The 27,795-nt window shown below is 41.8% G+C and overlaps 1 protein-coding gene across 6 annotated transcripts in view; it reads right to left on the bottom strand.

Moving 5' to 3' along the window:
• The window catches only part of CTNND2 (catenin delta 2), a 925,492-nt gene that overhangs the window by 112,710 nt on the left and 784,987 nt on the right, over positions 1-27,795 (bottom strand). For all 6 annotated transcript variants that reach the window (XM_073237801.1, XM_073237811.1, XM_073237821.1 and 3 more), the window contains 3 exons: positions 26,619-26,736; positions 22,575-22,760; positions 7,537-7,710 (listed from right to left, as the gene is read on the bottom strand). In XM_073237801.1, coding sequence (XP_073093902.1) covers positions 7,537-7,710; positions 22,575-22,760; positions 26,619-26,736 — 478 coding nt within the window. The remainder of the gene's footprint in view (positions 1-7,536; positions 7,711-22,574; positions 22,761-26,618; positions 26,737-27,795) is intronic.

Raw genomic sequence — 27,795 nt, 5'->3', positions numbered from 1 at the left:
ACTGTTTCCACAAAAGCACTGTTAGGGTTTAAAGTAATCACATGTTCCTTTGACAGCCTCTCCTAAAACCAAATGAATCCCCAACTTCCGTTGGGCTAGAACCTTTGATTGCAGGGCCCATGAGTACTTGCTTGTCCTCAGGACTGGAAGAACAGAATCCTGAGTGGCACGTCCTGAGCCCCATAGCCCTAACCATGCTGGCGCAGTTAAACTGAAGTCTTTACATTAGAATTCCCCTCTCACCCAATTGCTCTGGTAATTAACCATGCCAGTTTCCCGGTTAGCCTATGCCTTAAACTAAGCTCAGAAGGGGTTCCTTTTACTGATTGTTTTACAACTGCTCTTAAGTATAATTGGTGTCCAAGGAGTTTTCTTCAGGGACGGACTGTGCCTGCTAGATACCAAACCAAAATAAACTTTAAATACAGTTGGGCCCAGCAGACTGAAGTGTTGTTTTTAGGGCATTAAGGATGTTGCCACACTGTCTTCCTACTGGCATTGTTGCTGATGAGAAATTAGCTGTCACCTTTATCTTTGTATGGATGTCTTTTTAATCTCTGGCTGCTTTAAAAATTTTCTTTTTATTATATTCTTTGAACAATTTGATTATGATGTACATATTGCTACAGTTCTTACATTTCTTATGCTTGGGGTTCCCTTGGGATGCTTGGATCTGTGAGTTTACGGTCTTCACTGAATTTGGAAAACATTCAATCATTATGTCTTCAAATATTTTTTTCTTTTCTCTTTCTCCTTCTTTTGTCTCCTTTGGGGATTCTAATTACACATATATCAGGCCACTTGAGGCTTATTGATGATTTTTAGTTTTTTGTTTTCTTTTTCCTCTCTGTGTTTCATTTTGGCTAGTCTCTACTGCTGCCTTTCACTTCATTAATCTTTTCTTCTGCAATGTCTAACTTGCTGTTCATCTTCATTTCAGACATATTTCCAACTCTAGAAGTTTTACTTGGGACTTAGATCTATTTTCCATGTTTCTAATTAACTTTCCAAATACATGGAATACAGTTATAATAACTGCTTGCTTGCTACTGTCAACATCTGTATCAGTTCTGAGTTGGTATTGAATGATTGCTTTTTCTTTTCATTATAAATCACATTTTCCTGTTTATATGCTTATAGGGTTATTTTCAAATGGATGCGAGACATTCTTAATTTTACTTTGTTGGTAGCTGGATATTTTGTTATTCCTGTATATTTTTAAGCTTTATTCTAAAATGCAGTTAATTTACGTGGACACTATTGATCCTTTTGGATCTTACCTTAAGATTTGACAGGGAGACAAGATTACATTTGATCCAGGGCTAATTATACCTTAGTACTGAGATGAGACCCTCCTGAGTACTCACCCAGTGGCCCATGAATTAGGAGGTTTTCCCGTCCGGCTCTTGGGAATGTACACTAAACCCATCCCTGTGTGAGGGTCAAGTTCCCTTCTCTCTAATGATTTCAGGAGGTTGTTTCCTCAGCTTTCGCTGTCTCCTTTACATGCATGCTCTGAGAGTTCTCTGCTGGATATCCGAGTGGGTCCTCCGCTGATCTCTAGAATTCTCTCTCTGGCCTTCTCCACTCAGTTGCTCTGTCCCGTGAACTCCAGTCACCTGGGTCTCTCCAGAATCCCAGCTCCAGCCAGACGAGCTCAGAGAGTCTGCCCAGCTCCTCCGGGGTTCCCAGTCCTTGCAGCGGGGTCTGAAAGCTCTCTCAGGGCAGTGAGCAGGGGCAAGCGTGGGGCTCACCTTGTTTCTTTCCTGTCTCTCAGAGATCACTGTCCTTCCTTAACCAATCCTTAGTGTCCAAAAATCCATTGTTACATATATTTCTCTGGTTTTGTTGTTGTTATTGTTCCTTAAAGGAAAGTAAACCTGGACCTTGTTACTCCATCGTGGCATCCTGGCTGGACGTAGAAGTCACTCAGGGTTAGTTAGCTGTCTCTAAGAGTCCGGAATGCAGTTCTGTAACTTAGGGCTTTGGAAATCAGATCACATAATGACAATGGTGACTGTAATGCCAAACTAAAAAATCACATTTATTCTATAGTCAATCTGGATGCATATGGCATTCACTGTACTGCAGCCCTTGCTACTAGTATACTTACTGGGGTCTTGTGGAGAAGAAATCACTAAGTCATGAGTGATGAGGGCCAATGACTGGGGTTATGACCCTGACCCTCTCCATCTCTTTCTCCTTAGGTGGGGCTCGTCCTGTCCCTGCCTCAGGCTGGTCACCATGCCCAAATGAGTGCACCATCTCTGGGGGCCTGCAGACTGGGCAGACTCCTCAGACAAACTCTTGTTTATTCTGGTCCAATTTCTAACCCACTAAGGATCATGCTTTGGGCTCCATTTTCATCATAATCATTCAAAACTCTGCTTGCTTGTATTTAAGCTTTATGCTTCACATCACACCATTAACTAGGACAAAGAGAACTGTCTCTCAGATGTCAAACCATGAGTTTTACTTATATTTACTGAACTCCACTAACTTGGCCTGGTTCACTTTTACATGATACACTAACTGCTAAGCTACACTAAATTCAGTGCCTTCTCCAGGCTGTTGTCTTGTCTTTATGGGCAAGTCTCAAATTTCCCAGTTCTCTTATTTTTTATTCATTTGCTACATTGACAGAGATGCTATTTCCTTTTTCACTATGTCTATGTTGCACTCATGTTACTGTGCTAAATATTAATTAATACCCAAGTGTCTCTTTATTCTACCTTATTTTAAAAGTAAATGGACATATGATAGACTCTTTCCACCCCCTCCCCACCCTAGTGTGACTATTCTCAAAGAGGCTATCATGAATAGTCATATTTTGGGGGGAAAACTGACTATACAAATATATCTAGAATGTTTGGTTTAAAGCGAGTGCTGATATATGTCTATAGTTTAAACCTTGGGTTTTCACAAAGTTCAATTACAATAGAAATAACCCATAAATGGAAGTTGAAAGAGCATTCATTCATACTGGAAATCTCCAACCTTTTAAGCTCAATTGTTTAAATATTCTGTGACCAACAAAATCATTGTACCGTAAATGAGAAAAAGGTCACGGAAATCATGTTGGCTGTGAAAAATATTTTGCTTCTGCAATAATACTCTTCTGTTTTTCTGATGCTCATGAATCAAGTAATGAGTCTTTAAAGGGTTAAAAAGTGTTGAGGGTCATTGTGAAGATTCAGTGCACTAGCTAATTTGTTACCAAAAAACAGTGTGCATGAACTTTCTCTAAAGAGAAGTTATTGTTTCAGATAATGTGGTCTATGAAAGGCTGTCTCCAGGCAAAATTCTGGTCTTCTGCTTTCACATTTCTGCTTTTGTTTGGGTCATAAAAGGTTAAGGACACTAAAAAGTGCCACTAAATTTCAACAGTTGCTCCAAACACACATTCTTAGAATCTAGATTTCATGTGGTAACCCTGTCTGTGCATGAAACTTGATATTGTTGTGTATCTTGAATCAATCTTCTAATTACTCAAGATTTTTTCTTAAGTCAAATTTTTTTTAAAGTAAGGATTTCTCTATTTGGTTTTTGTACAAGTTCTCAATCTTTTAAATAAGATTGTGACAGTTTATCAGTGTTTGGATTAATGATAATCTTCTCAAATCATCCCTAGGGTTGTCTATTTGCCCTTCCTACACATTCGCTTATCATTTAATATGGTAAAGTAATAAATTAGACAATAGATGGTGATGATGTGATTTTAATTTTATGATTGCTTGTGTATTTGTATTTTGATAAGAAAGCTCTTATGTAAATACATATATTTTTAATTACACACAAATATATTCTTTAGCATCCCCTTGTCCTGCCTGAGAACTATGCCATGTGTCTGGAGTTATTAGGAGGGTCAGTGCTGTTTCTAAGTAAGGCTGACATACTGAGATTCAAAATTCTGCTTCAGCCATTGGAAATGAAATCTTTCTAAAATGCTTTCTGCCTTCTGAAATTACTAGTAATAATTTCACATTTTCCTAATGACAGAGGTCAGCATTATGACTAGCAGTTTTTAGAATATATGTAACAGCCAAGCTATTGAAAAGCCTCTGACAGTTTTTCTTTCTTGCATCCTTGTATCTACTTTTCCTAACTCTTCTTTTTAATTTGCCTTCAGTGTATTTACTTTCCCTTCTTACAGCAAATCTGTGTGCCTGCTTAGAAGAGCCATGTGTTACATTTTTACATATTGCTTGAAATCTGATGCAGACTGGGAAATCTGACGCTCAGAGTTGTTAAACTGTCTAAAATATGGAACAGATTCCATGATGTTGATTTTATCTGCTCAAGATCCTTCGGCCTCCTTCTTAGTAGCCTTGCCTTTATTAGTAATAGAACAATTTATCAAATAAATATCATCTGGATACGTGGGGTTAAATTTCACACAGGGTATAACTGCTGAACTAGTGTAAAGGTCTGTGTACTAAAAACAGTCAGCAAGCTACTACTGCCAGATAATACCGAAAGCTCCTATCATGCATCCTCCATAATTCTAATTATAAAACCCAAACAAAGCAGGAGAAAAATTTTGAATATCAGAACAGTATAAGATTTCTAATCTTATCATTTTCTTACTCCAAACACCTCAAAACCTAGACATATCTCAGTGGCTCTCCCAGCAGACCTGGCTACCTCTGAGCCACACAGCCTGGTAATTTAAGCAGAAATGTCTACCCTGCAGGAACTGTAGAGTGGGGCAATGCTATCCAAATGTGCAGCCTTCAAGCACTGGTAAGTCTGGAAGCTGAAAAGAAAATGGTCTACTTACAACTCCCTTCTATCACTTTTGTAGCATATTGACAATATGCTCTTGTCTGAATCAAAGAACCAAACAAAAACTCATAAAATGTGAGCATCTGAAGATGGTGTGATCATAGTACGTGCTATTAACTGCTTAGTGGCTGATAGATATTTATAATTGTAAAAGACTGTTTGTCCACACAAAAGATACATGGGTGTTAATGCTACATCAGTTCAGTTCTCGAGCCTGAGCATTTTCTCTCAGCCAAGCGAATAAATGAGGCTTGACTTCTGCCTTTAGAAAGCTTACAGATTAGATCCCTTTCTAGAGGACATTCTTAGTAGCTTAGTTAATAAGGACTCATGTGAATAAATGAATAACTGGTGATACTGATCCTTAAATTTGGTGTTTAGATGTGGTGTGGTTCTTCCATACAGAACATTTCTTCTTTCCTCTACTTTAAAGATTTTCTGTTTACTAATGATTTTGAGCAATTTGATTGCAATGCACCTTAGTGTAATTTCTTCATATTTCTTGTGCTTGGGTTCCTTGAGCTGCTTGGATCTAGGAGTTTATGGTGTCTCCTTAAATTTGCAAAGTTTTTGAGGCAATAATGGTTAAAAACTTTCTTTAAAACTTTTAAATGGCCAAAGTTTTGACCATTATTTCCTTGCAAACTTTTGTCTGTTCCCTTTTCCTTTCTCCTCTCATTTGGGGATCCAATTACACACACCTTGGGCTGCTTGAAGCTCACTGTTACACTGTACTTTTTTCTTTTTTCTCTGTTTCATTCTGCATGGTTTTCCAATACACTAGAATCTTTTCTTCTGCAATGTCTGATAGGCTGTGAATCCCATTTCGAGGTATTTTTCTTTTCAAACATTGTACTTTAAACTCCAGAACAGTCATTTGGGTCACTAATATGTCTCCCATGTTTCTAATTCACTTTTGGAATATACAGAATATAAAGTTTAACTTATAGAGCAAAAGTTGTTGTCTTACCTTCAAAATTTTCTAGAGCTCAGGCATTTCCCCACCTTTAAATTGTTATGATAAGAACCTAAGTATTTCTCAAGAAAAGTCATAATTCATTAAAACATATTTTAAGATGGCACACTTGCTTTGCCACCCTCCAGGTGGCTGTGTGCCTCAGGTTAGACTCGTGCCTGCAGCCCAGAGCCCAGCTTCCCATGCCCACCGAGTCAGTCCTCCTGGGCAGGGGGGCAGTGGGGACTCACAGCAATGAAGAACTCTTGGCCAAACATTATGACAACCCTTGGCCTATGACATCCTGCCCCTCTTTGCATCCAGTGTCATGATGTGATGTGAAGAGCTGCAGTCTTCTCCCTTTGAGGATGACACGTCTAACATAATAAGCTGCTGTATTTTGCTCAGGGTCCCAAACCTCAGGAAAGACAGGGCCAGGTTTAAATTGTATTTGAGTCAGAGCCTCCTAAATTTAGTGAGAGATAAGACCTAAGGGTTAACTAAGGATTTCCACTGTTGTCCCTTTCCCTGGCATGCAAAGCTTCTGGAATTCTGTCTGGTGTGATTCTACTTTTGGAGCTTTTCTCTGTTTGAAAGTAAGACACAACTTCACTTCAGGCCTCGCCCAACCTGAATTCTTGCAGTACAACATTAGGGATGCCTGTGGGCAAGGGAGGAAAGGGACAATGATTATTCTGAAGATTCCCCCAAAGAAGGGGTGGGCCTGATCCCGGAACAGTAGCCAGTTCCTGGGAAGTATTGTCAGGGATGGGGCCCAAGAGCTGAGATGTCACACCTGAGACAGAAAGTGGGGCTGCAGCTGGAACTGTAGCAATAGGAAAAAGGATGACAGAGGGAGAGAGAGATGACAGAAAGGCCGACACTGGCAGGTGTGATAAGAAGGGAGGGTGTAGTTAGATGACAGTGCTGAGGTCAGTATGGTGGGCCTATGGCACTGAGCTCCTAAGGATTACCTGTAGCTGGTGTCTACATTAACACTGTTTTGAAGAAAATTAATGTTCAAGAAAAGAGTGATTTATGCATACCCAAACCCCAGGTTTTGATATTAAATGAATGGAAAATGGCAGAGGTCCAAACTTCCTCTTGGTCTTTTCCCCATTTGCTCTTATTCTTCTAAGGTGTACTTCTTATGCAATAAGACAAATCAACTCATGAAACCATCAGTGGCAAGACTCAAGAATTCTTTGCTATGGTGAATCCCTTTGTACCCACAATGAGGGTCACAGAAGCTTTCTGTGGGAACTAATCAGGAACAATTTGGATTCAGAGAAAAGGCTCCCCTAATCTCCATTCCTATTATACATTTACTTTACTTTAACATTTTTGCTATAGACAACTAGCAACACTCTTCTCTGTAATCCTGTAATTTAAAAATGCATGCCGTTCTTTTCCTATGGGGACAAGACCAGCTACAACATGATAGAAGTTCACATGGACTTTTACACAAGGTGTTTGGGTATAAGCTCCCTTAACAGTCAACCAGAGTGCTTTGAAAAGCATCAGTGTGTCAGTCTCCACTGAAAATGAAGTAGCTCAGCTACACAAATAGGACAGAAAAAAGCCGGTGGTTTGTAGTGATCTTTAAGGATCCTGAGCCCTTAGGAAGAATTTTTAAATGGGATACACTTTTCTAAGTCAACATCTCAATGTAACTGGTCTTTAATGACCTCAAAAGCTGCATTAGAATTGCATTCTCAAAACTGGGTTTCTATTACTTTCTAAGGACGTGCTCATAATTGCAGATTTCTTTTTTTATTGTAATGAACTAGTCATACCTTCCAGCTCCCTGCAGCCAAGTTCTGCAGGGCGCCTGCCGCCCCTTCCAGCGTGTCTGCATTTGAGCACTCAGAGAGCAGCGTGAGGTAGGGTTTGACTATTGAAGGGTGCCACAGCATCTGGATCCCTTTTGGTGGTTCTGCACAGTCTGGAAGAGGTCCTACTCCATCCCACTGGTGGAAGAAAAATGAGAGTAAACATCTTTAACATCCCAATATTTAATAATCCCAGTACTGTCTTCTGCAAACATTACAGACGAAAACAAAAGCAGGGTGTTGTAACATTTGGTCAATAGCTACTGCATGTGGGATAATGCATTAGCCATCCCAATAGGAAAGGCCCCACTGAGGGCTCCAGGGAATATCCATGAGTGAATGTAAATGGCAGTGGAATGGATGGGCTTCCTGAGAACCATTCTAGCACATTGCTATAGGAAGGAAGCAGAAGAAATGGATTAATTTGGAGTGGACAGGGTAGAAGAAGGCTACAGATCAAGGGAGCTTATTTCACAGTTAAGCATACTATCAACATAACATCATAGTAACAGTCAAATGCCCTCACTTCTTATGCATAAGTGTTAACTGTGATAAATTCCCATATAATTTATAAAATGCATATTTGTTTGATTTTGAGTTTTATCACTGCCCCTATGGGCATCAAACAAATGACAGAATGAGCAAAAGGGAGAAAATTGCTATTATTAGGTGCACGGACATAGCTTTAGGCAAATCTAGGTCTTAGAGCAATTCTGATAGTTGTGAGCTCTGAATTGAATCTAACGAATTAACAGGAGAATGTGTAATTAAAAAGTAATTACAAATGGTTTAAATATTATGGCTTACTGCACAAAGGAGTATCAATAGACCACTGAAGATGATAGTTACAAAAACCATGCAGCAACTTGGACAAACGATTACGATAAAAGTTAAATGAACAAAGCAGGAGGCAAAGCAATGTGGAGCTTACACTTTATACCAAGTAAAATGCTTCACAAAAAACATGTACTGATCATAAAAACTTATTAGTAAAATGTTTATCTTTCTTTTCTCTACATTTCAAAGTATGTTCTATTACTCTTATAATTTAAAAAATATTAAAAATTATGATAATGAATCTGATCTTTGACCACACATAGCCTTTGTCTTTTGTGAAAAATAAAGCCATGAGTATAGTGAGGTTAGAAATGAAGTTTCCCTATGTTTAGGGAAAATATTCCCATTTTCACTTTTGAAAACAATCACAGTAAAATGAAATAATCCTTTGTAATTTTAGGGAGGAGGTATTAAGTATTTCATTTCTTATGTTTATTAATGGCTATCTAAGATAAATACAGTATAAGTGACATATACTAAACACTCCTGCAGATATTTTATATACATGCACTTATTTATGTGTGTACATATGTGTATAAATACAAAATCACACCTGTATTTCAAAATATAGAACTTACACAATTTCCTTAGTTCTAAAACTTTTGCTGGAAAAAAAATAGAGGCTTACTTCATATCCCTGTAACATAAAAATGCAGTATCGATAAAGATAATGTAGTTATTTACCTGTTACAAGTAACTTCAAGAATGTCATAATTCATTTTCCAAGAGAAAAAGCAAAAACTCATGCCTCCTTTTTCTCAATTGTGATAATGGCTTATTAGCTTAAGTCAAGGCTAAAACTCAGAGATGAATAACATCCCCCACACAGATGCTGGACATCCCATCGAAGGTCATGCTCACTGACAGCATCACTCAATTTCAACTACAACAAAGACTGTCAATGAGGGAATCTTGTTCTTTTTTTTTTTTTTTTAACCAAAGCCACCTCTAACCTGTTCAAAGAAGACTTTGCACCCGTGCACAGCTTGTCACTTAGAAAAAAACAAAAAACAAAATTGAAAGTGAACAAGCCTTGTCGTATTGCTCCTGGTTCATCATTTGAGGGAGTGAGCCAACTTCCTTGCATAGAAAGAGAGCAGAAGGAAGAGACCAGTCATTCTGTAGGTTTGCTGGCTTAGGTGATGAAGCAGGGGTAATACTGACTTCTCAAAGGAAGCTGGCTTGCAGTATTTAATCCATCTGCTAGCGCAACAGGAAATGGAAAATCATTTCATTTGTATTTTTTTTTTCATTTTGTATTGGTCATCTCCTTAAACTTTTAAGCTATCATTTTCATACAAAGATTTAACAATATTCAGAAAAACCAGACTATGAAATTCAGAACTCAACATGGATAAAATTTCTCTCTCATGTAAGAGCTAATGTAACAGCAGGAGGCATACAGGAGTAGTGTTTGTATACCCATTACGAATATGATGGCCAAACTATATAACGCAACTGTGTTATCATTTTTTGGGGTTCACCTTGTTCTCCTTTTTAACTTTCGTGCAGTAAAACAGGATAAATGGCTAAGTCAGTGGACAATTTTCTTCAGCTCTGACATGTGATCTATGTAGCTCTTAAATACCTTTTATTGCAGTCCTTTCTTAATGGCTACAGAGAATCTGAAGGAAATAAAAGTAAAACCTATGTGAATATGGCTAATCTTTGATGGCAACTAGAAATGAAGTTCAAAGGGGACCCTCTGCTATTTCAGAATGTTGATGGCACACTGGGATGTCCACACTGAAGAAAAAAGAATTATTTCAAAGTCAGTCAGTGTATCTGGCCTTTATCTGGATACTTTATTCAAACTTTTACTGAGTTAATAGGGAAAGAGTTATTGATTGTTCATGGAAAATAGATTTTTATCACCTATAAAGAGACCAGAAGTCATCTTTAAGAGTTGTGTTAATCTACTTGACATCATTATGTTGCCTTGGGAATTAGCATCCACAGGGCTGGCTATAATGCACTGGTGACAGCAGGATGGGACAGAAGTGTTAAGAGTTGTGCACATTCCAAACTTTCTTCTAGGGTAAAGATCCATGAGAAATCATGGGATATGCAACTCTTTCACCAGAGTGGAAATATGTCACTTGTAAATCTACATACAAGACACATCTGTTCTAAAATTGCTACACAACCGGCTCTTGGGCTGAAAGCAAGCAGTACCTAAATCTTTAAGTCAAAACACAGAGCATGTAGCTATTTAGTCCTAAGAATACAGGGTCAAATTTATAAGCCTTATGCAAACTGTGTTTGTTCGGAACTTTGTCTTGAGGGCATATTATCCAAAGTTCTCGAAAAGCTTGAAATATGAAAAAAATATAAAAAGAGGAAATGTCATCAAGTCAGGAGAGAGAGGTCTCTTCGTAATAAAGACAGGACGCAATCTAAGCGACAGAGCATTCCCAAGAAACCAGCAGGGGCCGTGCTGGCAGAGTATTTTCAACTGTGTTATGGGCATTCTTGCCAAGTTGTGACACACACACAAACACGTAAGTGTGTGTATATGTTTATGTATCTTCATCTATCATGATGAGGTTTAAAAATCAAGCAGAGATCAGATCAAGGGCAAGGAAAAGGAGAGAGGCATTTGTGGTTTAAGAGAGTTTTATTCCAGCTTGGGGAAAATTTTCAGTGAAAATGTCCCTTCTGGCTCAGTTTCACTCCTCATGCTTGAGTTAAATACTTGTTCCTCAACTTTGTGCACATTCTTATTTTCCTTTGTTATATTTTAACAAAATGTGCAAAACTTCTAGTAGTTCTCAATTTATAAAGGTGTTACTTAAATGTTCACATTACACTTCATGCAAGTCATTCACGTGTCATTAAATACCAGAAAAATATGTTTTCTGAAAAAATGACAGAAAAAACACCAGAGAGTTATAGTTCTAGCATTAAAACTCCTTTTACTCATTGTCTTGTTTACAGGAATTTAGAATTTCACACATATATTTAGAACTCATGAAGCTAAGGATTGACTGGATTATACCAGAGTCTTTTAGATCTTTTTTTAATGGATGATACTTTGGAATGAATTTTGTGTCCCCTTCAGATTCACAGGTTAAAGCCCTATAACCCCTGAGGAGATGGTGTTTCCAGGTGGGGCGTCTGGGGGGTGATTAGGTCCACAAGAGGCCATGAGGGGGGAGCCCCCGTGATGGGATTAGGTCCTTACCAAGAGGTTAAGGGTTCTCAGTTTTCTCTTTCTACCATGTAAGGACACAGCTGGAAGGTGACCATCTGTGACTCAGGAGGAATCCCTCACCAGACACAAGCTGCTGGCCCTTGACCTTGGACTTCCAGCCTCCAGAACTGTGAGAAGTAAAGGTCTGTTGTTTAAGGCCCTCAGGTATGGTGGTTTGTTCAGCAGCCCCAGCCGGTTAAGATGAATTCCAATGAACGCTAGATATGGTGTTGCCAGGATCCTGTGGCTACACTATGACCTTTCGGCATGGTGCTCTCTTGGGGAAGGCTGGTAGCAAAGCAAGGACAGTCTGGCAGATTATTTTGACAGGAGATCACAGAGCAAACCGATAGACTGATTTTGTCATCCCAAACAGCACCACGCTACTATTGTATTATCAGCACTTATCTTTACTGGCTTCATCAGTAAAACCAATCAGTGAATAGTTTCTATTGTTCACTTTCTAAAATTGTATAGAATTGAAGATATGTATTCTCTCTTCCGGAAAGTTATGTTCAAACCTTTCTGGAAAGAAAAGAGTAGAAAGCTCCCATGTTGGAAGCCAAGAAGCTTCTGGAATCTGGACACTATGCTTTTTGATATGGTCATAGTCAGGGGTGGAGACACTTACCAGCCATTGTAAGAAATGTGTGCTTAGGAAGAAAATTACACAGGTGAAGGAATATGTTCAAGGTGTGGGTGTAAGGAAAAGAAAAGAAAAGAAAAAAATTCTTCGGGCTTCATTTTAATACTTTTGCTTCCTTGTGGGGTTTAAATTCTATTTAAGATTTCTGTCTTGGTTGGTTTGAAGATGGAATAGTGGAAGCCATTTACTTCCTATCTGAAGAAAGATATGTGACTTACGGATAAACTTCAGAAAGTTAAAAAACTGGAATGGAAAGATGTCTGTACACTTTACAAAGAGATTTTGTGAACCTGGGCTTCTTGAAGGGATGGCGGCTCCCAAGACCATGCTAAAGATGATGCTCACAAAAGCCCCTATTGAATGAGAAGAATTAACTTGAGAGCTTCATCTCCACCCTCTGAAGGAGCTTGCAACTGCCCGTCTCCATCAACAAGGCCCTGGGCTGTGGACCAGCCAGGAGATGTGATCGAGAAGCACCCACCGAATCCGGGGGAAGGATTTACTTATTTGCCAGTGCTGAAATGCCCCGCTGCTCCTTCGTGTGGGCCTCGGCCACTCAAGTCTATGTAAAGAAAGGCAGCAAGAGAAAGGTATTCCTGCTGAGCAGCATCTTTGGAACACAAACAGGAAAGCCTCTTGTCCAGGAGGACGCACTGCTCTTACCTAGATTCCTCTGCCCAGGAGGGGCCATCACAGTCATTACACACGTGCAGGCTGACTTTCATTTTTAGGCAGTTCAGTGAAATAGACAATGGGCAGGCCAGAGAAATTGCAATATAAAGGGGGTGAATTTGCAGCAGCAGGGAAACACTCTGATGTTAAAAGCCTACCTTTTCCTTCCTGCTCAAGTCACACATTACAGAAAGGAGAAAGAGAGAATTGCTCTAAGACGGTAAACCATCAGGGAATGTCTGCTCAGGCATGGTTTGGTGTCATTAGGCTGCAGCCCCTACTAAGTACTTTAGGAAGAAAAACCTAAACACAGGTCCGTCCACTGTCTGCCATTTTTGCTTGACTTGGTTTGGTCGGCAGAGTTACTGATTCTGGCTTTACAGTGTTTCATCATTACTTCCAGTGTTTTGGGAGATGGGGGAGTAGAGAGGGACAGGGAACAGAAATGATGGCTACTGAAAAACTCCAAGCAATGATAAAAAGTCAGAAGAGAAATGATTCTTGTGTCGACTCTTGCAGATTTTGAGGAAAGGGTGGTTTGGGTGTTTAAATTCTCTGGGAGCTGTTCAGATGACAGTGACTATGGGGGACTGAGCCTGTGCAGAGAGGGGACAGAGGAGATGGCCAGGGAGCTGTATTTATGGGGCACACATTGTATCCAGGCTCTCCCTGCAGAAGATATGAAGGGTTTTGCATTTGAGAGATTAGAAATGCTATTATTTAGTATTAAAGAGGAGGCAGGGATGGTACTTCTGAACCAGGTCTCAGAATAAAGAGATTCCAGGACAGCTTTGCTGACTCACCTCCATGGCTGTGGAGTCAAGGGGTCATGTAGGCACGTACCCCTTAGGGCAAGGGCAGAGGGAGGCTGGTGGCACTGCCAGACTGGCACAGAGACTGGCACTGCTGCACTGTGCCCCACAGAGGGGTGTTATCAAGGCTGGTCCACAGCACAGGGCTCTTCCCTCCCCTTCTCCAAGTCACTGTGACAGAACCAACTGGAACACTACTGATGCTCATCTAGAATCCTCTCTGCTCCTAACTTTTTGACCACATCTGGGGAAACTTGGGCCATGAATCTCCCCATTACCTGCCATTTGAAGGAATTCTGTCCCTGACATGCCGGCCTCTGTCAGGGATCCTGCAGTCTTGTTTGTTTATATCTTTGGTGACCCATCCCTCAAAGACAGTCTACTACAATGTTCTCAGCTGGGGAAATGTTGCCATGCAAGGGGACACTGGGGAATGTCTGGAGATATTTTGATTGTCACAGCTGGAGGAGGTGGTGCTATACTGGGCAGAGGCTAGGAATGTTTTATGCATCTCACAATGCACAGGACAGCCCCCCCCTACCAAAAATTATACAGCTCAAAATGTCAACAGTGGCAAGGTTGAGGAACCCTGATCTAGTAGTGTAAGACCCAGAAGATTTACTGATGGCATGGAGTCCTGAATGGCAAAATGTAAATAAGGAAACTAAGTGAGGCACCTAACATGGAGTTTTGTCGGCAAACTCACTGAAAGTAGAACATTTTTAGGTGATAGGATACGATTTGTATAAGAGGTGTAGAAGACGTAGAAGAATCTTATTCATTCATGGTGGGAAAGGGAGTCACTGCATAAAAATGTGCAGCCATGATCTTTGTGGGCTCCTGAGATCTGTTGCTTTGAGGACATAAAACATCATGTCTTGAGTCACTGGGCCACTGGCACATGGTGAGACAAAAGCAGGCTATCCTGGAACCAGCTGTGAGGAATGGGCGGCAGCTTAAATAAGCAGATGGTCAGACAGGAAATGGTATTAAGCAGCAAAAGAAAAAGTCTGGTTACTAATAAGAAGTGAAAACTGTTAGGAAAAAAGAAGAACAACCTGTGATCCTGGAAAATGAGAGCTTGAAAGCATCAAGGATTTCATGAAGGGCAGATCCATCAGATGGAACTAAATCAAATCAGAATGTGCTTAAACCTTTGCTGGCATCTAGAGTGATGAAGATAAATTTTGGCTTGTGTGTCCAAAGTCTTCAAAATGTTCATCTGGTCTATGTATTTCACTTTTAAGAATTTATTCTTGAGAAGCAGTTAAGGATATAGGTGAGATTTAACTACACAGGCTATTATAGTTTTCATGACTTGAAACTTGGAAGTGACCTCGTTTTCTGATAATCGGGGATCGGTTCACACATCATGGTGCACACCTACAGTAGGGTTCTCAGTAGCTCTTCCATACTCTGATGTCAGCAACTGCTTACTGTCAAGGAACAGGTCATGCTGAGTTGAGTGATTAGTTGTGTACAACAGCACACAGAGTGAGGCAGCGTGGGCGTGGTCCACGCCTGTCCCCTTTTCCGTGGTGTGCCAAGGTGGGCACTGGGTACAATCACCTGAGTGCGGGTAATCAGGTGCTGCACTGTTTGCAGAGAATTTGCAAACAGTGAAATGAACAGAAGTCTGTTTTTTTTATTACTATGTGCTGACAGTTCTCAATAAGATCAGTGATAAAATATCCATCTCCCAGGGATGGAGAGCCCCTACTGCACACTTAACCCTATGAACTTGGCTGTCTGAGGTGGGCCCTCGTGCGTACTCTAACTAATGTAGTATAATTGTAGTTTGAAGGGTTAAATAAAGCTGTTCATAAATATGGAGCAGGAAAAAGATCTGGAAGGATACATGCCTGGGTATAAATTGCACTGGTGGCTCTCTCTAGGAGAGGGATTGTGGATGTGTGTGTGTTACTTTCTTCTTGTAGCTTATTGCTATTTTACTCATGTATTATTTACATATCATGTGTGCACACATGTATATACATATATTTACATGTATATTTATGTTTATAATTAACATCTATTTTGTCAGAAATAAGGAGAAACTTATTTAAAATTCAAATCTTCAATAGCAATATAATTCAAATTGTGCTTTGGGATACTGATTACTATTTAGTCTCAGAGTCTTTTTTTCTCAGCCAGTGGCATCCATATGGTGCAGCGGGCAATGTGTGAAGCTCTTGAAAAAGTGATACCCAGCCCAAAGTCCTGAAAACCCAAGGAAGCCTTTCTGGTGATGGGATTTTCTGACATCTAATGCCATCCATGTATGTCATGTGTTAACACACTCAGAATAAAGCATTTTTTAGTTTGGCATGAACAAAAGTCCTGCCTCTCCAGGGGCACTTTGAGATACACATGCAAACTTGTTGACGTGAATTGTGAATTCTCAGATGATTATTGTGATATAGAATGTTCATTAGTTTGGGGAATCCTGCAGATTCAGGATGTTCACTCAGAATGTAATAAAATGCAGCATAGCCACAAGAAGTTTAACAGTGCAAACTATAAATGGAAAGAGAAGGTCTACAGAACACTCTTGGCTCACCGTGGGCCCTGGAGGCAAAGCGTCAGCAAGAAGGAAACGGATGAGGCTGGGCAAGTCACAGCCATGAGCATTTCTGGAAACCCTCCCTTCCCCCCGCCAAGCCCAAGCAAGAGTGAGAGGCCACTGCGGACCCCAGATGGACTGTCATTCAGCATAGCTCATGCTTGGTGCTGGGCTGGGAGTCAGAGACAGAAAGGAGACTTACACGGCCCTCCCGTCGGAAAATTCACTCTCTATGGGTATCATCTTGGTTGTCCATAGCTCACAACATGATTGCACTGGAGGAGGAGTTTAGAGAAAACCATGGGGAAGTAAATCAGCATGTTGTTCACTTTTTACTTGGGGAAAAATCTTGAAAGAGTGTAGCTGGTGTTTCTTTGGTCTTAAAAGCCAGTTCTCGAAGTGGTGGAAGAAGAGGTGAGGAATGCAGACAGAGGGACAGCATGAGCACAAGCCTGGAGGAGGGCTCGTGGGATATCAGGATGGGCCAGGAGACGGGCAGGCGGAAGGCCTCGGAGGTTCTGCCAAGATGTGTCTTCAAATAAGGGGGCTTTAAAGATTTTACACCGAAGCCCATTAGTATTGCTTTTTGTGCATAAAATCTCACTGATATAAGTGAAACTTCTTGCTCATCTGTGCATTTGGCATCTACAACAGAAGAAAGAGATGAACAAGTACAATTCTACTCACTCTTTATTTGACTCTTGCTCACTGAACTGTGAAACAAAGATTATCAGGGAAGAAATTCTACCATGTCAAAATATGAGAGCAGAATCATCTATGAATTCTGATAGGCTTATGTCCTTCCCCATATAGATACATATATATCTGTCCATGAGAATTTAAAAACTCACAGGTGATATTTGAGCATCAAAGAGAGGTTTTGACTTCTAGGGAACCTTGCTTATTTATTCACTTATTTATTTATCCCAGAGGGTTTCTCTGTACTCTGTTAAGTCCACATTGAGTGGGTCTTAAAGGCTGAGGTCTGCTCTCCAGGAGCAAGCAGTATCCTGTAACTGCCAAACCACCTTTGAGTACCTCCTATCCCAGCACACAATTGCAGGGACCTTGGCCATATTCCAAACTGAAAAAAGAAATGCTTATTTATACAAAAGGTGGGAAAGTAAATAAGCTAATTTTGTCTATTTCAATTTCCCTGGATTTGGGTTTTAGCTTGCCACCCCTGCCCTGCTGTGCCAGGTTGTAGGCACAAAGCCCTGTTAGAAGGCAGTGGAGACACTGCCAGGTGAGATGTGCCTCTTGGCACATGACATGCACGCTGCTTGCAGTGGAGGGGAGGTGGTTCTGCCTGAAAAAAGCTAGAGAAGCTAGCAATTACCTCTAATTCAGCAACAGGCACTGAACACAGAGTCAGAAATTTAAAAACTTGCAAAGCCCTTTTGGACCAGAATATGGTGCACAGAACTATCAAATACATCTACACATAGGGGCTCATGGCTTGATGGTTCTTGAATATTTTGACAGCAACCATTTCTTGAAATGAGAGCATGAATGAAGCATATCTTGGTATCAAATATTTTCTTGAATTATTCCTAGTAGGAATCTAAAACAAAAATCTTTTTTTTTTGAATTATTCCTAGTAGGAATCTAAAAAAAAAAAAAGATTTTTATTATAACTAAATCTGACCTACAGATAACATTTTCCTGAGGTACAGAATATCAATGACAAAGGTTAGTGTCAACATAAATTTCTGGAATATAGCAAACTCTAGCATCAATAACTAAACTGATTATGATTTTCACACGTTTGCTTCCTGATAAAAATCTCTGGCTCTTCTGTCCTGGGAAGTGTCTCTTGTAGATGAGATAGCCTTTCACTTCAGTTAGCCCTGTGAGCCTTTCTCTGAAGCATCTTAAATTTAAGAGAATAAAATGTACTCATTTTTACAAGCAAACATTGACTTACTTGGTTGGTGCCTTGTGGAATATTATTTCTAGATGGTATTTGAAGAAGTTACAAATGTAATGCCCCTTGTAGAAAATTTGTAAATACGTTAAGTATAAAAACAATCAATCACAATCTCCTGTCTTTGATGTTACTACACTTTCTTAAAACACATAATCTTTGTTCACGCATCTATTTCATATTTGCATGCAGCATGTATTTTCAAAACTGGCCAAGTTTTATTTATATCTATGTGCATATATGCCTCTGTTTTTATCTTTCTCCACTTCATTTTGTATTTTATATCTACATCTCTAATCACTACATATTCTTTAAAAACCTGACTTTATGAGCAATGGAGATTACAGGGGATGGATGATAGCTGACCATTCTTAAAGCTGTAAGCCTTGGCGAGTTAAATCAGTTTGCAGGCTCTGAGGGTAACCTGTCTTTCTGGTGTTAGCAAAGAGGGGGAGGCTTTGTCCTAGAGAGGCTGTGAGCATCACATTCCTCACCTTGCTGCAACCTGTTAACAGTGATGGATTAGGGCCTTGGCCCCCCACTTGAAGCAGCCCACCTTAAACTCCTTTAGACTCCTTGCAATGCTCTCCCCAAGTGCAAAGCCTTCAGGGGGACGCCCTTCTTCCCTGCGGAGGCCCCACGATGCCTCAAATGCCCCTCTTCCCCAGCAGGTGGCGCCATCCTGACTCAGTTCTGTCCCGAGACTGGCCGACCCGCCAGAAGCTCGGTGTGATGGCGCCTTGGTACTCCTCTCCTCCTTCACTTCAGATAACAAATATTCACTTGGACTTTTGTCAAGAATCATACAATTCTATTAATCTCTTCACCTGCCTCAACTTAGAAAAGAGCTCACTGGTGTCATAATACATGGTTCAAGGTACAGTGTTGTAAGGGGGAAAACTGCACACATTAAAGCTTCACAGAGGCAGCTAGCAGCTTGCAAGAAGGCCTTGGATAGAAGGCCATGGATATTCTCTTCTGATCCTGACTTCTCTGGGCCAAGTCAACCCCTAATCTCAGCTGTCACTTGAAAGACTTCAAGCCACGTGATCACGCCTTTGCAGAGTTGGAGAAAAGATTTTGGGGCTTGGGCAGAATCTTATTAAGGGAGACACCAGTGACAGGGGCTTCAGAATCCAAACAGACTGGAGAGACAACCTTGAAATCAGAGTGAATTCGATCTCAGCTTAAAGCCAGATTTTAGATAAGGCTAATGTTACATTAATGCAATGCCACAAATCTGCCTTCCAAAGTTGCCTGGGTGTACACCAAAGGTTCTGAGTCCTTAGATTGTGGGTGAGAGCTGGGGAGTTATGGTCAGTAGGCAGACTAGAAGGTACCATACTTCTGTCCATATGCTATTCTTCTTTTTTAACCTTTATTATGTTCATTCACTTTTCAGGTTAAAGCAGTGATGGGATTGGCTGCAAGGTATAGTACTACAGAAGGAAACCATAAGAAGGTACCACTATACCTTTGTTAGGCCATGTTGAATTTATTTGATACTGAAAATGCTTAGAAGCCCTAATGGTCTGGTAAAAACTGAAGTATCTGAGATCACTTAGTATGCCTGCATAAAGTAGGTGCTTGATGCTGACATCTTATCGCAGTCCCCTCGGGAAGGCTGACTTAATAGCTCAGAAATAAACCCTCATTTATATGGTCAATTAATGAATGACAAAGGAAGCAAGAATATACAATGGGGAAAAGACAGTCTCTTCAATAAATGGTGTGGGGAAAACTGGACTGCTTGCTACATGCAAAAGAATGAAACTGGATCCTTTTCTTACACCATAAACACAAGTAAACTCAAGATGATTAGAGGCCTAAATATAAGATCTGAAACCATAAAACCTCTAGAAAAACAGAGGCAGTAAACTCTTGGACGTCAGCTTTAGCAGTTTGTTTCTGGATGCATCTCCCCAGGCAAGGGAAACAAAAGCAAAAATAAACAAGTGGAACTACATCAAATTAAAAAACTTCTGCATAGCAAAGGAAGCCATCAACAAAACAAAAAGACAACATACTGTTTAGGAGAATACATCTGTAAATGATATACCTGATAAGGGGCTAAAATCCAAAATATACAAAGAACCGACACAATTAAACATGCACACACATTAAAAATGGGTAGAGGACTTGAATAGACATTTTTCCAAAGAAGACATATAGATGGCTGACAGACACATGAAAAGATGTTCAACATCATCACTAATTATCAGGGAAATGCAAATCAAAATCACAATGAGATATCACCCCATACAAGTCAGGATGACTAGTATCAAAAAAAAAAAGTGTTGGGAAGGATGTGGATAAAAGAGAACCCTCATACACTTTGGTAGGAATGAAAATTGCCATAGCCATTATGAAAAGCAGTATGGAGGTTTCTCAAAAAACTAAAACTGGAAGTACTAGACAGCCTAGTAATTCTACTTCTGGGAATTTACCTGAAGAAAACAAAATCACTAATTAAAAAAGACATATGCATCCCTAGCAGCATTATTTACAATCGCCAAGATATGGAAGCAACCTAAGTGTGCATCAACAGATGAAAGGAAAAAGAACATATGTTTTATACACACACACACACACACACACACACAGGAATATTGCTCAGCCATGAAAAAGAATGGTGTCTTGCCATTTGTGACAACATGGAAGCACCTGTTTGTGCAGGTACCTTAGACATTGGGAAGTTGTTTAATGCTCCCCATTATTATGCTAAATAAGTCACAGAAAGACAAATATAATTTCACTTAGTGTGGAATCTGAAAAACAAAATAAATGAATAAGCAAACAAAATAGGAACAGACTCATAAACACAGGGAACAAGAACTGGTGGTTGCCATAGGGGGGAGGGGGGAGGAGATGCATGAAACATGAAGGGGATAAAGAGAGACAAACTTCCATTATAAAATAAATAAGTCACAGGGATGGGAATACAGCATGGGGAATATAACTAATAATATTGTAACATCTTTGTATGGTGACAGCTGGTGACTACCCTTACTGTGCTGAGCATTTGCTAATGTGTGTAACTGTCGAAGCACTGTTGCACACCTGAAACCAATATCACATTGTATATCAACTCTATTTCAATGAAAAAAAAAAAAAGAACCATGGCTCAGTCCTCTTCAAAAGTCTCCTCTGACTCAGGGAGAGGACAGAGGTCCAGGCCCTGAGCCGTGACAGGAGGAAAAACAGGGCTGGGGCTGTACTTCTCAGAGTGGAAGGTCACCGTCAAAGAGGCAAGGAGCACTTATCTTTTAAATTAGAGGCGTGTTTAAGCTGGAATGTACAGATCTGGAAGTAGGTGGGCCTGGAGGAGCCCTCAGGGACCACAGATGCCAGAGAACCAGGACCTACTAAAATGCCAGCACTGCTACATTCCGGTTAAATTCAGAAACCACAATGAAGAATGCATGCCCGCTAACCTCTACTCGAAACAAAATGATTTCTAAAGTAGTTTAGAAAGTGGTGTGCTATCATTTAAACATGCTTGTGCATATTTATCTTTAACCAAAAACCTGCTAAGTGTTTGGTTCTGCTTTTTCAGCCGTCCACTTCTGAGGACAGTCAGGTCTGTCTGTATGAGCCTCAGCAGCTGGGGTACGACCGCTGCCTCCAGGGGAGGGAGGGAGAACCTTGGCGGCAGGCGTTTCTGGCTGCACACTCTCAGGACACTCCCTTACCTGGGGGGGGCTCGGTGAGTGAGGAGTCCCGCCTCCCAGAGGCCCAGTGGGGAGCGCTGGTGGCTGTTTCCAGCCAGGCCTGACAGTCGCTGCTGGCTGGCCTGTGCTTCACTGCAGGCAGCCTGCCTACAGCTGCTCGAGATAAAGGCCACATTTTGAAGAGGCCTCTCCAGCTGGACAGCTTTCTGAATTTATCAGAATTACTGCCTACGGCCATGCTTGTAATGTCATCCTGTTGGAAGGGCTGTCAATCTCAGACTGCTGCTCCAACAGGAAGTGCAAGCGTGCATATCCAAACGTTTCAAAATGCGCTATAAAGCGAGTGTTGGATTTTTGTGCATCTTTCCTTAGCTTTGCTTCCTAGAGCAGACCTAGTCTGTGCATCGCACACTTGCAAAGTACCCATTTGGCCCCGACCGCACCTGAATCATTGTACGCATTATCACACAGAGGCATCGGCACCTGCGCTTGACTCTGTGCCGGTACCTTACACGTGTGCAAATCGTTTAATGCTCCACCAGCTCAGCTGGAAAAGCCCGTGGGAAAACGTGCAGACGCGTCAGTCACCTGAAAGGCAAAGCCCTGCATCCCCCTGCACAGGCGTGATATTAACGTGACTGGGGAGGGGCAGCTGGGGGCAGCCGCGAGCCGCCGCATTACCTGATCTTGGGGTTTCTTCTTCTTCTTCTTCTTGCCCCAGCACCCGGAACTCTCCGCGTCCTTGCCGTTGGCCTCCCCGCAGAGCAGCCCATCCAGCTCGTCTGTGCCCACGTGCTGTCCCTGAGACGTTTCTGCTGCCAGCCGGTACGAGAGGTTCCTTAAGATGCACACACAGTTTTCCACGGTCTGAAGAACCCAAGACAAAACGGGAAGAATGAATGAAACCAAGCTGGCGCTCCTCCACCCGGAGACGCCATCAAGTCTCTGCGCTGGAGTTTCTCTTTGAATGCACTTAGCTGCTGGCTCCCCCAGGCTCCCTTGACAGCCGCGGTGGAGTGAGTTGAGAGGCGCTTGAAAAGGTCTTGAGACCTTTTCTCCCCACAAGGAATCTACTCATCAACAGTGGTTACTGTTATAAATAGCTGTCACTGTTGGCTGGAATTCACTTGTGATGGGGAAGAACCTACAGCCACAGAGGTCCCACATGTTGTCAGTTTACAGACAGCTCCCTCCCAAGGGCTGGGCCAGGTTCACTCAGAGCACAGATAACTGGATTTCCAACAGCCAGGGGAGCGTGATGCTAATCTCCTCACACACCAGGGCGCTTTCTGGGAGTAAACTGGGCAAGACATGCAAATCAGGGGTTGTCCCAGGCCAGCCAGGTGCTGTGGTCACCTACGGGCATAAATGTACTCATGCTACTGAGAAGGTCAGCTCCTATTTTCTTAGCGTGAGGGTTAAACAGTGCTTAAGGATGCATGCTGTAGGGCTGGATACCTGGAGAAACACAGGTCTTTGACTATTGGCTTGTGACTTTGATACTGTCAAAGTTACAACCTCCTCTGTAAAATGAGCATAATAGTAGCTATGTCTCAGCTTGTGAGGGTTAGGTGAGCTCATGTAAGTACTTGTGGTAGGCAGAATAATGCTCCCCACCCTGCCCCAGGTGTCCGCATCTTAATCTCTGGAACCTGGGACTGTGTTAGGTTATGTGGTGGGAGGAACTGAGGTTGCAGACAGAATTAAGGCTTCTAGTCAGCTGACCTTCAGATGGAGAGATTATCCCGGATTTTCCAGGTGGGTCTATGTATTCATGAGGGTCTCAGAAGTGAAAGAGGGATGCAGGAAAGTTGGATTGAAGCTGTGTGAGAAGGATATGACCACTCTGCTGGTTTTGGAGGTGGAGGAAGGGGCTACCAGCCAAGGAATGTGGGCAGCCTCTAGAAACTGGGAAAAGCAAGGACACATCCTCCCCTAGAGCCCGTAGAAGGGACTTGGCCCTGTTGACACTTTGCTTTCAGCCCAACAAGACCTACTCTGTACTCCTGACCTGTCACACAGTAAGATAATACATTTGTGTTGTGTTAAGTCACCATGTTTGCAGTAATCATACAGCAACATCTATAACCCAGCATACACCTACTAAGAAGAGTGCCTGGCACATGGTAGATGCTACAGAACGGATCATATCATGAGCAGTGATAGAGACAGCACTGTGTACATGAAGGCCCACGGCCTGGGACTCAGAGGGGGTCAGGCCCTGGCTCTGCCACTTAATGAGCTGGTGTGACTTTGGGCAAAGTGCTTAAGCTCTCTGTGCTTCTATTGCCTCCTGAAGACCCCTTCTCCAGATACCATCACATTGGGGGTTAGATTTCACATATGAATTTTGGGTGGACACAAACATTCAGCCCATTGCTTTTGACCTTTTGACCTCTGTTCTGGATTTAAGGAATTGTGGGAAGAGGAAAAAAAATACCCAATTTTTAAAAGGGACAAAATAATGACAGAGAAATTCTGAACTGTAGTAAGTAAACTTTATTTTTAAAAGCATGCCATCCTGGCTACGGTTGCAGGCACCTGCTCTGAGACAGTCACCATTCCAGGCAGGGAATATCACCCCCTGGATATTTGCGCCCCCTGGAGGTGCGAAGCTGTGGGTGACTCGACCAGACTGTCCCCCTTCTCTCTTGCTCTGGGCTGGGGCTGGAAGTGGGTGACTACAAGGGTCGGAGTCCTGCATTGCTGCCCTCACAGGACTGGAACCTGCTAAAAGGCAGCATGTGTCTTTGACATCACTAGCGGGGACGTGAAAATCAACCAGGAAAACCCATTTTTCAGGATGTATCTCTAGAGCCTTTGTCATTCCAGACCTTTTGTGGCAGCTTTTCAGGGTTGCATGGCTGCTAATCCCACAGGCTTTGAGTCAGCTTGATTTTCTATTTCAAGCATCCTCTCAGCATCAAAAAAGGAAGCGGCATGACAGCAGGTAAACACAGGACAACGCATGAAAGAGAGAAAGTCTCTCCCTGAAAGGAAAATGTTATGGCTGAAGTCAGAACGATTTTTAAATCAGCTCACACTGATTTTTCTTATATCAAAGACATGGGAGAATAAACTTCATTCTCATCCTGCTGTTCGTCTTCCTGGGGGTGGGAGGTTAGGGGGGCATCTCTGTGTCTCTAACAAATGACTGCTGGGAAATAAATCTGCCTCGGGTTGGGGAGGTGATTTGGGGGGAAATTGGGGCAAAAGAGAGAAAGTGGGGCTGGGGTGGCAGTGTAGGGAGACGGACGGGGATGAGGGAGGGAGGTCACAGGGACTGGAGTCATCTTGAGCTTGGTTTGGGAGGGTGTCAAATTCCAGTACTTTTCTCTAAAGGGGCAAGGAAAAGAGAAAAGACAAAGGACAGCTGCCTTCTGTGGGGCGGGGGGCACTAGCAGAAGGCATGGGGCAGCTGGTGGTCTTTCTCTTGCCATCCACTGCCATCAACAGTGCTTTTTAGCAGCTCCTCTTGGCCACCAGGGTCATTTTGTCTCCTATTTTCTATTAGAAAGGGCTCATTTGGACACAGTCTGTCGACTGCTCTACCATATGTTATCCATTCAACAAACTGTCCAAATTATAGACGCTGAGCAGAGGCTTGCATGGAATCCAGGCTCTTCAATTCATTTACTTCACCAGCCTTAAAGAGAACATGCACTCGCCCCCTCACACCCTAACTTGTCATCATGAAAGCTGAGAAGTGGCCAAGCAGGGGACTGAGTGGAAAATTCTGGGACAATAGGAATACATTAAAAAACACAATGGCACATTCTGGCCCCAAAGCACTGCTAAGTCACTGATGGCACCTGATGCTGTCAACAGCCGTGATGTCCTCCTTGTCCCAAAGTGGAGGTACATGGGTAGGGTCCCCGGTCAGCTGGGTGTGGAGGTGCACACCTAGCTGAGTTTGGGGCTCCTGCTACTCTACTTGCGATATCAGAGTCTTTAAACTCCGGCCCTAAATGATTACAGTTTCTTCTTTGAAAGAAAATGTGGCTCTCCAAGGTCTCCCAGGAGTTAGAGTCTAGTCATCTGAAGCATCTGATACATGTATCACTTCAGAAGCATTTGTAAAGCCTGAGTTTATATCAGGATATTACGAAATTACAAATCTGTATTTAAAGCAAATCAAAACTGATCAAAAGACACATAAAGGCAAAACAAAATCACTCAAATACTGGAAGAGCCCACCCAAGTCTGTTTTGGCTTGTGAGCTAGAATGCTGAATAGACAACATGATTAACATGCTGACAAGCTCCTTTATTTAGCATTTTGACAGCAGTTAGCTAGACTCCATGAGGCATTTCAAAAAATGGCATTTGGGAGAATTAACCATTGTTAAAAAGCTAACATAAGAATATAGGATTATTTAAATCTTAGTAGGTACTTGTAATGTTTCTTTTTCTTCTGAAAGAGGATTTTATAAAATAAAGCTAGGAGCTTGTGGGTAATAAGGCAAGAGTTTGTACACTCATCTAGAATGCCTGTGGTTTGAGTAACTTAAAACAATCTGAATTTTTATTCACTACTAATCGAGATCTAGGTGTCTAGTTCTAGGCCGAATCAGAAGTCCTGCCTAGAAAACGCTGGCTTCATACAGGGAGACCAAGATAGACTTCGAGTGCAAATGAAACAGCACTTGCTGCCTATCGCTGTTGGCTGCTGCTTACTCCCTGGGGCACCTTCATTCCCATATGGATCTATGCAAACACAACAAACCTTGCTGTCGATCTCACTGCTCCCCAGCGCAGACTGGATCACGTAGAGCAGCGCATCTGTGAGCCCGTCGCATTCCCGCATCCTCCTACGGGCCTCCTCTCCAGCAGAACTAACGTTCCTGCAAAGCAAGAGGACATGTCAGCGACCTCCATGTGGGTCACCAAAGATTGATCTTCCATGCCCACCACCTCTCAGTTGTAAAGAAAGCACTTTGCTTGCCTTTCCAGACTGTTTACCAAGAACCTATTTGATTGAGCAGGGTTGGCTTCAGCAAACGCATCCTATGGATAAGTCACAGGGTCTCTAATGCAACTGGCCAAGTGGAGAATGCAGATTTCCAGCATGCTGATAATGAGGGGCTTTGGAGAAATCCTCAAGGTTTACTTCACTGACTATCAACAATGAGGAAATCAGAAACTCTGATGTAAAAGTTGAACTTCTTTGAGAAGTTTGAAACATTTTTTCAAAGAGCTCCCTGCTTCCAGTAGTCCCCCTTAACCTCAGTTTTGCTTTCCTTTCCACCGTTTCAGTTGCTTGCGGTCAACCACCATCAGGAAGAGGATGCTCCTCCTTCTGACATATATTCAGAAGGTCAATAGTAGGTCTGTAGTAGCCTAACATTATGTCACAATGCACGAGTCATTCACCTCACCTCATCTTATCACACAGGTATTTTATCATCTCACAACATCCCAAGAAGGGTGGGTATAACACAATATATTTTGACAGAAAAAGACCATAGTCACATAATTTTTATTGCAGTATATTGTTGTAATTGTTCTATTATTGCTGTTAATCTCTTACTGTACCTAATTAATAAATTAAACTTTTTCATAGTATGTATGTATAGAAAAAACATAGTATATACAGTATGTGGTGCTACCTGTGGTTTCAGGCATTTAATCACAGATTAAATGGAGGGGAAGTTCTTGAAATGTATCCCTCATGGATAATGGGGGATACTGTATGGAAACATCTTAGAGATCTAATTTCACTTGCCTTGCAAATATACCTACCTTGGCTTTTCGAGAAGTAAAGTTCTAGAAATTTACTCTAAGAACATAGGGGTTTCTGTGACTGTTGGTATGCCCATGGTACCTTGTGTGGGCAGGAATGTTGGCTAAAGCTAACATAAGGGGCCTATCATAAGGGAATGCACAGACGGCAAGCAGGGATA

Source organism: Manis javanica, chromosome 1 (genome assembly GCF_040802235.1).
Source record: "Manis javanica isolate MJ-LG chromosome 1, MJ_LKY, whole genome shotgun sequence".
NCBI classification, from domain to species: domain Eukaryota; kingdom Metazoa; phylum Chordata; class Mammalia; order Pholidota; family Manidae; genus Manis; species Manis javanica.
This window is presented reverse-complemented; position numbering and strand designations above follow the sequence as displayed.